This window comes from Polypterus senegalus, chromosome 12, assembly GCF_016835505.1.
Source record: "Polypterus senegalus isolate Bchr_013 chromosome 12, ASM1683550v1, whole genome shotgun sequence".
Taxonomy (NCBI): Eukaryota; Metazoa; Chordata; class Cladistia; order Polypteriformes; family Polypteridae; genus Polypterus; species Polypterus senegalus.
The window spans coordinates 56,494,169-56,507,450 of NC_053165.1; the positions used below are offsets into that span (position 1 = coordinate 56,494,169).

The window sequence follows — 13,282 nt, forward strand, 5'->3', positions numbered from 1 at the left end:
TAACAATCTACAACAAAAGGACTGTTTTTACTTCAGATTTTTCTCCAAGTAGGGTAAGGGACTTGCTCCAGTACAAGAGTTGTAAGTTTAATAATGTAATGATTGATCAAAATGTTTTCTAGTTTTGAGAATTTTAGATGTGATTGTTTTTTTTTTTTTTCATTTTTTGGTATTTAACTAGTACTCCTGACAAAATATAGAGAAACTGAAGCTGAAGCATTGATTGAGTTGCATTTATAAAAACAATATGATTTATAAATGTTTATTTTTTGACAAACAAATATGGCAGTGGTTAATGTTTAGATTATGCATGTGTGCCAACAGGTTTTGAGCTCCTTTATCAGCCTGAGGTTGTGCGCCTCTACCTGTCTCTTCTCACTGAAAGCCAGAACTACAACACATTGGAGGCTGCAGCGGGTGCCCTACAGAATCTAAGTGCTGGACAGTGGATTGTGAGTATAAACTCTAACATGGATGTCTGTTTCTTTAGATATGGCTGGTGCTTAAAATACAGCGTCAGTTTAAGGAAGTAGGTGTCAAGTAACTTTATACATTTTTAGCTATTTGTAAGAAAGGGTAAACTTGACTGCTTTATTATAAGTAATAGCTATTTCACTAAACACAATTTCTTACTGAGACCATTTTTGGAGCTTAACTTGAAAGGGATTTTAAAAGACACAGGACAGGTTTGTAGTATTCAGAATATCATAGGATAAATAATAGGTTAATTTGAACTCCTTTTGTGTCCTACTATGTTTTTTACTACAGTATAGGAGAATGAAATGTAACTTATCATCATTTAACAAACCCTGGGTTTGAGATATGTCACATAACTCTGGAGAAACACAGTGAATGGCACTATATGTCACTGAACGTTTCATACGGTCACTACAACTGAACTTTTAAATTGTTGCTCAGAAAATGTGTTTTTTATTAAGTTACTCACAGTGCTTATATATTGACACTACATATAGATTCAGTGCAATGGGAAAATTAGATAGTCTTGCCTTAATATAATAAAATTCATTACATTTACAGATGTAATTAGATCTAGCGGTCAGGGACTATCCTGGCTGCATCAGATCCACAATAGAAACCAGCATTGGACAAGGCACCAGTGCACTGCAGGGCCCATTCATGGGCACAGTCACAGTCATACTCTCATCTGGCAAATTTAGTGCTGCCAGTTAACCTAAATCACTTGTGTTTGGGAATAAGAATAGAAAGCTCATTGCAAACCTAGGGAGAAAGGGATTTTGTGATGTTTCTGAGTTTAGAGTAGGTTAAGCTATGCTAAGCTTTGACTGGAAACTTGCACTACTGTATATATTCGTGTTTAAGTTCTTCTGCGGATAAGTCGGGTCTTGATTTTACCATATAGTTTCTTGTATTGTATAATGTCGGTCATATAAGTCGAATGTGGAAAACTCATGCTATTGGTCCAAGAGATTATTATATGCTAACGCCCACCTGAGAGAGTAACCATGGAGCACACAGCCTTTTTTTTTCTATGTATTGTGCCTATATGACCACACGGTAATACCCAAACTATTCTGAAGCGACATTTGCACTGTTTTGTCTTTTTGTATGTCATACCCTCATACACCTTTATCATAAGAACATCCCTTATCTACAATGGAGCATTCAATCAGAAGAAAATATAAGCTGGTTTTAAATTAAAAGTCATTGAAGTGGCAAAAGAAATTGCCACTGCTGCAACAAAATTCAGTGTGTCTGAGAAACTGTTGAGAGATTAGAGGAAGCAAGAAAAAGTCTTTCTATTATGAAAAAAAAAATCTTGGCAGGGAGACGAGACGTGATCTTCTTGGAAGACAATTTGATGTCCCACAAGAAACACTAATGTCACGTGAGACAAGGCAGTGAGATAGAAAGATAGCTGCTTTTAAATGATTGACGCACAGTGCGACAAGCAGAACACACACCTCGGCGGCAGCAGCAGCACAATGCCATCAGCTGATCCGTCTGCATCTCCTTAGCGTGCGTTCAGCTCCCCCTCTTCACAACGCGAGTGGGAGAGACGCGAAGTGGCAGGAGCATAGCATGCCTCTGGGGTGCTGAGCGAAGCGATCGAGACCTGATCATTTTGGAGAGACACTTTGACAACATGCGAGACTAGACATTACAACCTTAGGAAGCAAAACCCGTGAGACAGTGACTTTTGCACGTCACGCCCTACTTACAAACAATTTAAAACAAGTTCACAGATATCTAACCCAGCAGCTGTTGGAATGCTTTTGGCAGACACACTTCATGTGCTCCTAGCTCTTGAAACAACGACAAGCAGAACACTTACCTCGCCAGCAGCAGCAGCAGCACACCAGCAGAGCATTCCCCTTAGCGTGCGTTCAGTCTCCCATCCCCCCCACCCCCATTTCACAATGCAAGCGTGCAGAGACACGAAGTGGCAAAAGGACAGCTGCTGTACAGGATTTTAAATGACTGACGCAAAGCGTGACGACCAGAACGCGCAGCTCGCCAGCAGCAACAGCAAGGCAGCAGCTGATCCAACCGCTGCTCCTTAGCGTGTGTTCAGCCCCCCCCTTCACAATGCGAGCAGCGTTATACGTCCCGCGAGAAAGAAATTTAACCACGCCCGGGGCAGGAAATAAAGGAGAAATATTGTTTTTACGAAAGTTTTAAAGTAAAAGTGAAAATAACGCATATGTAACAATTCCCATGGAAATAACAATCTCTTTAAATTGTATATCCGGTAAACAAAATGCAGGGGTGGGTGAGCGAAGCGAGAAGGGGACAGAGCCCCCTAGTAAAAAAAAATTTTTTTAAATTAAGTGTTGCATTTTTTGAACGGGCGTATAAGTTGGGGTCTGATTTTAAAATCGATTTGGGTTTAAAGACCTGACTTATACGCAAGTATATACGATAATTTATTCAACTAGCATAATGATGAAGTGAATCTATATAGAGTATATTCATTCTTTAGTCATTAAGTGCACTTAGTCCAAAAGAGAAACACATTCTTAGAAAAAAAGGTTGAGCTGTAGGAGGTTAAAAGTGAGAATGCTAAAAGGTACCTGCAGGAGAAATGTAATTGTGGATGAAAAGGAAATGCTGTGAAATATGAAAGCTGAATATTGTAATGTGAGTATAGTATTTTTACTGTGAAGCACTGCTAAGAGAATTGCCAAGAATCTATAATTTTTAGAGTTTTATTGGTAAGAACAGATTGTATTGTATTAGATATTAAGTTTATTTAATTTTTATTTAGTTAGCCCTACAGTTTTATGATCTCAGGACAGTTTAGAATTAATTGTAAATTGAAACAATTGGGGTTACATAGTATCAGCAACATTAACATAAAACCTAACAGTTTATAGTTTTCTGTCCCTGAAAAATTATAGGGCACTGAAGGTTTCAAAATTTCAGTATTTCACCACAAATACAACTAATATGTGTAGTGTTATTCAGATGACTATAAAAAATTGTGGCCTGATAAAATCAGTATTATGAGTCACAATTCATCTGACTCAAATAATTTAGTGAATTTATCTTTTAATCTAAGACTCTGCTCGCATATTTAGTGTGGGCTTGCTTTGATATAAAGTAACTTTGCATTAAGTGAGAAATGTGGGAGTCCCTTTCACCTCTAGTAGGATGCAACTGTCTAAAGATTTGAAAACCTCTTCAGTGGTCTCTAGAATCTCTCTCTAAAATGACAGTCTCCTGATGGGTCTGCAGGTTTCAAAGTGAACAGCTGTCTGATGCTCCACATTGTCAGTCTCACTAGCTGGGTATACCAGCCGTGAAATGTCCCATATTGTGCTGAATGATTTATTACAGCAACAGAAATAGAGGGAGAAGAAAACTGATTTGTGAAAGCCATTCCCAGACTTAACCTCCTGCCCCCAATTTTCCTGTGGATTGAAGACTGGACTCCTCAGCCATCTTAGGTCATACCAGTAAACTTGACAGGCATTATTGTTGTTTGGAGTGACCATTGATGATGATGAGTGTACCTTATGCTTCCCACTGACTGAACCATTCACAGTATGTACAGTATGTCATTTTCTGTTAGATTGATACTAGTCTAATATTACAGCTCTCAGTTTGTATTACTTACCACTTAGGAATACAGCATACATGTACCTGTGCTGAATAAGTCTGAAAATTTACACATGTCAGCAGAGCAACTTCCTGAACTGGACTGACACTTGTATGACATTTTACATTTCATGTTTGTCTTGGAAACTGAAAGTGCAAATTCTGATAATTTACTTGTTGAATCAAACACTTTGATACATTGAAAAGGAGCAGTGCAGAATATATCTTAATGAGATTTTGTAAGAGAGCATCTTTGGAGGAAACAAATAAAGCAACCAAGTGCTATTTCGCTGCTTGTAGCTGGTGAAAGCCTTGAATTCCTTGGCACTGAAACAGCATTTTGACATTTCTTGAGTGTGTTTTTGGCAGCAACTACTTTTTTATAATGTCGATTTCTTTCTTTTGTTTTTGGCTTGTAGTGGTCTACATACATAAGAGCGACTGTACGCAAAGAAAAGGGTCTACCAGTACTTGTAGAGCTGCTTCGTTCTGACTCAGACAAGGTTGTTCGTGCAGTGGCTATTGCCCTCCGAAACTTGTCTATCGACAGGCGCAACAAGGATTTGATTGGTATGAATTATTTACATTTACATTTCAAAATCCCCTTGCTAATACACCCAAAGACAATAAAGTAATATTATATTACATTACTAGTAACGGAGATCTATACAATTTTGAGAATGGAATCAAAGTTATGTTTGTTTTGTTTATTAATCTTGTTTCTTTTTGTTCCAAGGGAGCTATGCTATGCGAGATCTTGTCAGTAATTTGCCCAGTGGTCAGCAAAGGCCTGCCAAGAACTTAGAAGAAGATACAGTGGTGGCCATCCTTAATACAATCCATGAGATTGTAACAGACAGCTCAGAGAATGCCCGATCCCTCATACAGGCACAGGCTCTGGAGAAGCTAGTGGCTATCAACAAAACCAGGTAAGTGAGATGGGCGAGTTTCTGTCTTGATTCTTCGCAGGATCTGCTCGTTCTAGATGGTTTATCAGAGCTAATAATTATCTGTAACTGTTTTATATGTAAGGGATATTTGTTCATGGTTTACTAGACATGCTAGCACGGTGTTTGTAATCTGATGAATTTAAGTGCCTGCTCAAATGGCTGATAGTTAACACAGTTAGTTGCTTTAATGGAAAAGATTTAAGGAGGATGCTTTTGATAAAAATAAACTTTTTTTCTTTTGGGTTATTTCTGGTTGTTTCTTACATGGTTTCCTAGGTGAAATTTCCCATTTTTGTTTTTTAGCTTGTGGTATTTGTCGTCATTTAAATAGATTTTTTATTTTATTTATTATTATCTGACTTTCAAAAGTCTCTGTGTAAGTAAGCATGTCAAGTGTTGAAATGATGTGTGTTTTTAAAGTGTAAATAAGAGTAATTGTCTGGTTAGATTCACAACAACAGAACAAATCCCCCATGTCCATAATCCTGCTCAGTTGTGTGTTTTGATTTTTATGCAATTATATCTATCCATCCATCTGTTTTATTAACTACTTATAGTACTAGGGTGTTGTACCATGTTAGCCATTATGAATGTAGAGAAAAGCCAAGCAAAATGACACCTTTTATTGCCTGAAGAAGGGGCCTGAGTTGCCTCAAAAGCTTGCATATTGTAATCTTTTTAGTTAGCTAATCAAAGGTGTCATTTTGCTTGGCTTTTCTCTACATTAACTGCTTATGAAATTTGGGGGATCTGATGAATAGTCCTACAGTGGACATCAGAAAGTAGAAATCAACCCTGAAAGGAATGCCAGTTCATCTCAGGGCACACTAATAGACACACAACAGGACTGGACATTAATGTTTGCTGTGTTGTTGTTGACAAACATTTTCAGGCAACTGACAACCACTTCTTTGACTGCTGGTTGCCAAGAATTTTAACCAGTTTAGTAATACACTGTTGTTTTAGCAGTGGATCATAACTTAACTTTTTTTTTTGTTCATTATGTACAGACGACAGATTTGCATGTACAATGCCAATTGCTAGTCAGTTTTATTATTAAAATAAATTGCAAGCTGATCATATGTGTTTTGCACTTACCGGCTGTCCTTTATTTGGGTAAAGCAATTTAAGAAATAGTGTAATGACTCTGACCGCTGTACAAGGTCAGCTGTACATTAAATATTAGTTTTAAATGTCTGCTTTACCTCTATGGTAACATCCCTGTCTTGTAATCGGAACGACTCAAGTTGGAATCAATCTGGGAGACGAGCATTAATGATTTATTAATCCCAAAGAAACCTGCGGCTGCTACAATGTCTGCTTTGTAGATGTAAATTGGAGTGTGTGAAGATGAAAGATACGCTAACTGTAGCATGTGTAATGTGAAAGTCAGCAGTGATGGAACCAAAGTGACGATGTTAAACCCTATTTATTTTATAAAGCATTTAAAATTGCATCACACAGCAGAATAGACAGACTTAAAACAAATTTCATTACATATGAATAAAAGCAACAGTGCTTTCACACATTTACACATTTATTCACTTCTTTTTGATCAAAGTACTGTAATATTAATAAAATTAAACACTAATATAATTTATATATATTTATATGTATATAATTAATGTTTTTTGTTTTTTTTTTTAATAAAAGATACAAGGATTGATAATTTAGAAACTATCATATCAAACTCAAGGCCTGTGGGCTGGACCTTTTTAATTTAAATTTAAATTTACAAATGCCATTAAAATGTACCATCAGTGTCTGCTTATACTTACCTGCTCTGTATTGCGCAAGGCAATGGCTAACCAGTAGTTAAAATGGAAACTGGCTATCCAACAAGAAAAAGCAGAAAAAAGGTGGAATGCCGCACTATACCATATACCTATAACTTCAGTGTCTTAGTATGATGCCAAAAATATTGTGATAGTCTTGGCACACATTGCTGCTGTAATTCGAGCGACTTTTTAAAGCTGCACAGGTGTCATGGATGGCCTGACTGTTGCCACTGCCCTACACATCCTTTGGCTCTCCTTTGTGGATTGGAAACATATTTGCATTTCCACTTTTGTTAAATGTGATCACTGTCCGTTTCTGACTATCTCCTAGTGTGGTTCATGTGATCTATCCCCAGCTTATTTACATTCATAAGAGTAATGCAGAAGTAGTATACAAAAAGTAATGTACACTTACATCAGACAAATATACTGTATAGTAAAGAGAAATAGAGTCCATAAATAAAGAATTGTTTTTTTTTTTCTTCTTTTTGTTTTTTATTAAATTACTGTCTAAATGATGGGAAAGATGGGCTAATGATATGGTGAGTTGGCTAAGGTGGACAGAAGAATAAACACTCAAGTTAAGGTGGAGAAAAAACAATCTGTAAGGGTTCCAGGCCAAAAGACCACCAAGCCCCCACTGGGCAATCTACCTGACATACACATTAATGTGACCCACATTAATTCCGATGTATTCCGCTTTAGCTAAATTTTCTCCTGTCTCCAGACTGTTGTTTTACTAGACTTCATGCGCTGACCTGGAGCACTCCTCATGCCCTTTATGAGTGGTGTCCCAAAACTGAGGATGCAGTGTTCTTGACTTCACAGAGGAACAGTTTACACTGGACATCCTTGTTTCATTTTCTTCAGGTGCAGGTGTTGCTTTCCCTTTTAGCAAGTTTGCTCTTTATCTTACGTATTTTACATGCTGATTTTGACATTGATGCAGAATTTTCATACAAATACTTTCCTCTGTTTCTTCCTTTATTTTGCAGTCAGAGTGCCTTGTTATTAAGAGCAGTTTTAGAAAGATATTTTATACTCCCATTAAGACTTTTGAAGATTTTTGGCCATACCAGATGATACACTTCTTATAAACTGCATTTATAATACTATGTATATTATGCTTGTTTTATATAAGTATGATTATTATTATTCTGTATTGGTAATAGAGTGAATAATTTGTGAAATTAGTTAAAATTCTAGAAAAAGCAGATCATACAATGTGGCAGACATGTGTCTCTCCTCCCTGTGATTTATATAATTCTTAACAGCCTTATCAGTGAATTAGCCTAAGCAATGGGTTTAAAAGAATTGTTTCTAAATTTGTAAAGATAACAGTAATAAAACAGGCAGTATTGAATCTTAGAGATTTGTATTTTATAGAATTGTAGAGAACTGTAATAATACTATTATTTGTATGTAAAATTGAACTACCGTCAAGCAATTAACATGTATATTGCTGTTTTTGTATATTATTTGTGTTGACACATTTTGTAAATATACAGTCAATTCTAAAATAAGTGAAATTTACATTCATTTACCTAATACTGCAGTATTCTGCTAATTGTTTTGCCATTATTTACCAAAAATTGTGAAAATCATTAAAACAGATATGTAAAAGTCCACGTAAAATACATATAAGAATATATAGATCAGTTCCTAATTCATTTAAACTACCAGATTACAAACAAAATGTTGCATAAGTATGACTATATCAAAGGATAAGACGGCAATAATCCTATGTTGTATGACAGAACAGTTTCATAAAAGTGTTATGAGTGGCTAGGGGAAGGAGATGCCATGTACAGCTCTGTCTTGAGCAGCAAAAAATGTTAGAGCCAGTCCTGGCACTGATGTCATTTTTTCCTCTCAGCACTGATTTTGGTGCTGTGGCCGATGGTGACTTTACTAACCCAGTGCATTGTCCAAGAAAGCAAAAGCTGATAAAGAGATGACAGTTTCAAAAGAGATGTGAGGCAGAATCATTAATTATAATGAACACAGAGGCACCATGTTTGTGAAGTTAAAAGTTTGGTAAAACAAGCTGTTTGTTGACTAATTCTATTCTCCTTAAACTGAGTTTGACATCCCTGCAGTAAAGAAACAAGTAGGTGAAGTATCCCTGAATATTTTTGAAAAAATGGCATAAAAAAGAAGGCAAGTGAACAAAAATGACACACACAGGCACCATCACAGTAAATGCTTCCAAGTCCTCATTTTGCAATTCATTCCAAGATATTGGGGGAAATTTTGGTGGAGTTTCACACTCAGAGCAGTTCTGTATCATCACACCTGCAAACCCCCCTATGAGAACCACCACCACTGCCTAGAGGTGAAAATCCCCCTGTGTACTGATAGACCGATTAGCAATAAGTGCATCTCATTGCTCTTTCAAAACCCAAAAGAACATATTCTTTTGCACCATGCAAGAGTGTATACAGTAAAAGATTGTTTCGTGCAGCTTTTTATTTACTTCATTAGAAAAGAGATTGTCATGGATTAACCACAAATGCTTCTTTTGTCAAAGAGACCCTGCCAATAATGCAAGTTCAATTGACATCATTCAGTTTCATTCTCTTATTAGATTTATTTTACATTAAAACATGCAGATGATTGTTGCATATTTTAATTAATATGTTTGCCACATACAGAATGAGTATATACTGTACATGATGTATACTTAACCTAATAAAATAGGTAATATTGTATTGTGTTAAAAATTACTGATATAGTTGTTTATATTTTAAGAAATCTGCCACCCATTGCTTGAGCTCTTTTGATCTAGGGATTTATGCTTTTAAGGTGGCAATACTTTCAGAAATAGGCATATTTTTTCATTTTGTTTGGCTCAGGGATGGCTTAATGATGCTAGCAGTTGCAGTTTAGACTTGTTTAACCAACTTATTTTCATTTGCTGGTGCACAGTTTTACTTGAAAGCTAAATAATAAAATAGATTGCAGGACAGACACACAGTGCAATTTTAAGTATATGAAGGATGTGTTCTGTGTCACTTGAGAGACCCTCACTCCAAGGCTTCCATGTTAAAGGGATAATAATATGTGGTGGGAATCAGAACAGATATCTGAAAGGCCAAAATTTGATAGAGAGAGAGAGAGAGAAAGAGAACAGATGAGCAAACAGGCAGCAGTTTGCTGGATTAATTTTTGAAGGATCTCTGAACATCTTGATAATAACTGCTCTACTAGTGGTACTTTGTATAACAGGAATCGAGGGCTGACAGTATGACTTTGTTTTGTTGGTGGTTTTGGACATGTTAAATGATAACAGTTTGATTGAAATGCTGTAAAGTACTAGGTAAAACAAACAAACTAAAATAATTTAATTCTGGTAATTTGGGTTTTAAACATTGTTTTATGTCATAGTTATGCAGCTTTTAATTTATTCTCAATAAAAACTGTTAAAAATGGGAACCATTTTTCCTTTTTGGCAATCAAAAGTTGATGCTAAGCTTGGTTACCAGTGGTGCCACACTATCAGTCAATTAAATTACTCATTGCTAAATGTTGTATCTTTGATGTTTTTCACCATACAGTGCTTACCATTTGTTTTTTCCTCTGAATTTTTCATTTGAAATAAATGCAGTGCAAATTCAAAATTAAATCCCTTATTATGAAATGACTGGATATGATGCTAGAATGGGATTGACTAATTTCAAATATGAGTAAGATAAAACGTTTTTTCCAAATTTGAAAATGTGTCATTTGAAAATCTTTGTCTATTCTATTAGTGTAACTAATCATTTATTTCTATTTCATCATAATGCAGCCAATCATCACGTGAGACAAAGGCAGCTTCCCATGTCCTGCAGACGGTGTGGAGTTACAAGGAGCTGAGAAATACATTACACAAAGAAGGCTGGAATAAATCTCACTTTCAGGTAGGACTGATTCTGATTCTCAGAAGAATTAGCTCCAGTCAACATTTGATTTTTTTTTAATTGAACAAGTGGCTCAAGCTGTATGTGTAAAATACAGGTGAGTTGACAAAGAAACATGGAAATATGTTTATTTGTATGTATTTTCCTAAAACATACAAATTACATGTGCAAAGTACAGTTGTTTCACTGTTTCACATTTTAAGTCCTTGCAGATAAAGAACCTTTCCCAGAAGCACAGTAAATCAATTTTGAAGTTAAACCTGCAATACAATTGCTTGCAACCAAGTGTGTTGTTTTTGCATATAATCTATAGGTAAAGACAATCTTTACATAACTCTACCTTGTTTAAACAGCAGTGAGAAACCAGTTGAAAGATAATTGTGTCTCACCTGAGAAGCAATACCAATATTAGATTCATTTTGCCAATGAAAAAGTTAAGGCATTTTGCTTTCTGGCTATTAATATTTTATAGCTCTGTTCTAAATGTTAGTTTTTACATAGCACCTTTTTCAGACCTAAGGTTGCTACACATAATGTTAATCAGAAGATGGTAAAACACAGAGCTATCAACAGATAGATGAGTCTTTATTTAAGCCAAGGGAGATATTTAGCAGTTTTGCTTTTTGCAAACGTTTAATAACTAAATGAATACAGATTATCATCAAAACATAGGTAACAGAATTGATATATAGAAAAAAAACTCTAACTTTGTTAAAGATAAAAAAAACACACACAATAACAACAAGGCAACATAAAAGTGTTTTGCTGTAGGTATGATGGAGCCCCAGTAGTGATTCTTGACACACTTCTTCTAAAGAATTTTGTTGGCTGAAAGTCCACAATGCTATTGTGTTAGAGAGGATGTGCAGTATTGGTCATAATGGCACACAGCTTTGGTTTCAGTCTGTCCTCCACTCTTACTTCCAGGGGGCTGTGACTGTGCACCCCATAACTGAGCCTGCTCATCTAATTAGATTATTGATTCAGGTGGGCCTCTCTTGAAGTAATGTTACTAGCCGAGCACACAACAGCTTTGAAAATCACACTGTCCATCACAGACTTAAAGAACATGTAAAAATAACATAAAATCACAGAATACATTTTAAAATTCTAGATAACAAGATGTATAACAAAAAGAGCTATCCAGGATGTCTAAAATAAAGTAAATCTACAGAAACAAAGTGTTAAGACTAGAAAGCATTAGCAGAAGAGAAATGCTTTGAGTTCAGGCTTGAAGTAAGATAGGGAAGATTAAGCTCAGGTGTATTATGGAAAGGAATTCTATTATAATAGAAAGGCCATTATATTTTGATTTTGTATAAATTATACAGTGTCACTGAGAATAGGATGGGAAAACACTCCCAACAATGCCAAGCCAGATGGTTACTTGTCTGCCAGATGGATATTTCCTAAAGAGATGTTTTGGTTGTCTATACTATCTTTTTAACTAAAACCATCATGATACACCTGCTTACGCTTTGCGGCCTAATTTTTCTTTGAAATTATTTACTAATGATTGGTGTACAGTTCAGAGTGTGGTTTAATTCATCTGTTTTGTTTTCACATACTTCAAAGCCATTGGCAGCTGCTGTTCCAAAAGGTTCCAAAGGAGGAAAACCAGGCTATGATGACAGCACACTGCCTTTGATGGAGAGAAACCAAGGTCAGTGCATCTTTGTCAGGCACAGACAAAATGTCACCTTAATGTGTAGTTTGGGGTTTGGACCATGTGCAACACATCAGTTAATAGCAGTTATGTCCTCCTTTGTCTTTGCCTTAAAGATAATATATGCCAATATATGCATATATATAGGGCAATATCTTACTTGGGCAAAAAGTCACAAAGATTGATATTCATTTTCTGCACCATTTTTTTAGTATAATAAATGTAAAAAATGAGGTGAGCATTGTGTAGAAGTTGTCCTTATATTTCAAATGAAATAAAAAAAAAAAAGTAATCCTCTTTCTAAATTGGAATTGAAATCCAAAAAGCCCAAAGTGGCTTTCCACCTCTTTCACACAGAGGCCCTACGCTTGACAATAGGAAAGAGGATTTCTGTGCAGATAAAATAATATCAGTAATATCAAGTATGGGCTTGTGACAGTTCATAGAGCTTTTCAACAGTCCATAAAACAAGGCCTCAAAACCTGAACAGGCCTGGGGTCATATACATGCGACACTCGTGCCATGCACCCATGATGCTGCCATGCTTCTGAATAAATCACTCCAGTGAACAAATAATACTGCTTCATGAGAAATACACATCTTGTAGAAGATTGAAAACAGACTGTGAATGCTTTGCAGGAAACAAGAAATCAAGCAACGGTGATATGATACCAATGGATGAGCTTGGCCCTGGTAAGTCACAATTAGCATGTCTAGCTGTGCACATCACCTTCAATGTTCAGAATCTGTTACATGCACTCGTTTTTGGGATTATTGTATGATGATGGTTCTGAAGTGTGTGAAATATGTACGTTAGCAATGATTTAGGGTAGTCAACACACAGACTGTGAACAGAAACTATTAAATGTGCAATAAAGTTGTGTTGTTTATTTTGACTTGTGATAT

At 35.9% G+C, this 13,282-nt stretch overlaps 1 protein-coding gene across 20 annotated transcripts in view; it reads left to right on the top strand.

The window, feature by feature from the left end:
• arvcfb (ARVCF delta catenin family member b) overlaps positions 1-13,282 on the top strand; it is a 292,166-nt gene that overhangs the window by 269,565 nt on the left and 9,319 nt on the right. For 19 of the 20 annotated variants that reach the window (XM_039771488.1, XM_039771493.1, XM_039771494.1 and 16 more), the window contains 6 exons: positions 325-452; positions 4,500-4,650; positions 4,817-5,009; positions 10,599-10,710; positions 12,286-12,373; positions 13,016-13,069. In XM_039771488.1, coding sequence (XP_039627422.1) covers positions 325-452; positions 4,500-4,650; positions 4,817-5,009; positions 10,599-10,710; positions 12,286-12,373; positions 13,016-13,069 — 726 coding nt within the window. The remainder of the gene's footprint in view (positions 1-324; positions 453-4,499; positions 4,651-4,816; positions 5,010-10,598; positions 10,711-12,285; positions 12,374-13,015; positions 13,070-13,282) is intronic. The other variant, XM_039771497.1, reaches the window with a different exon arrangement.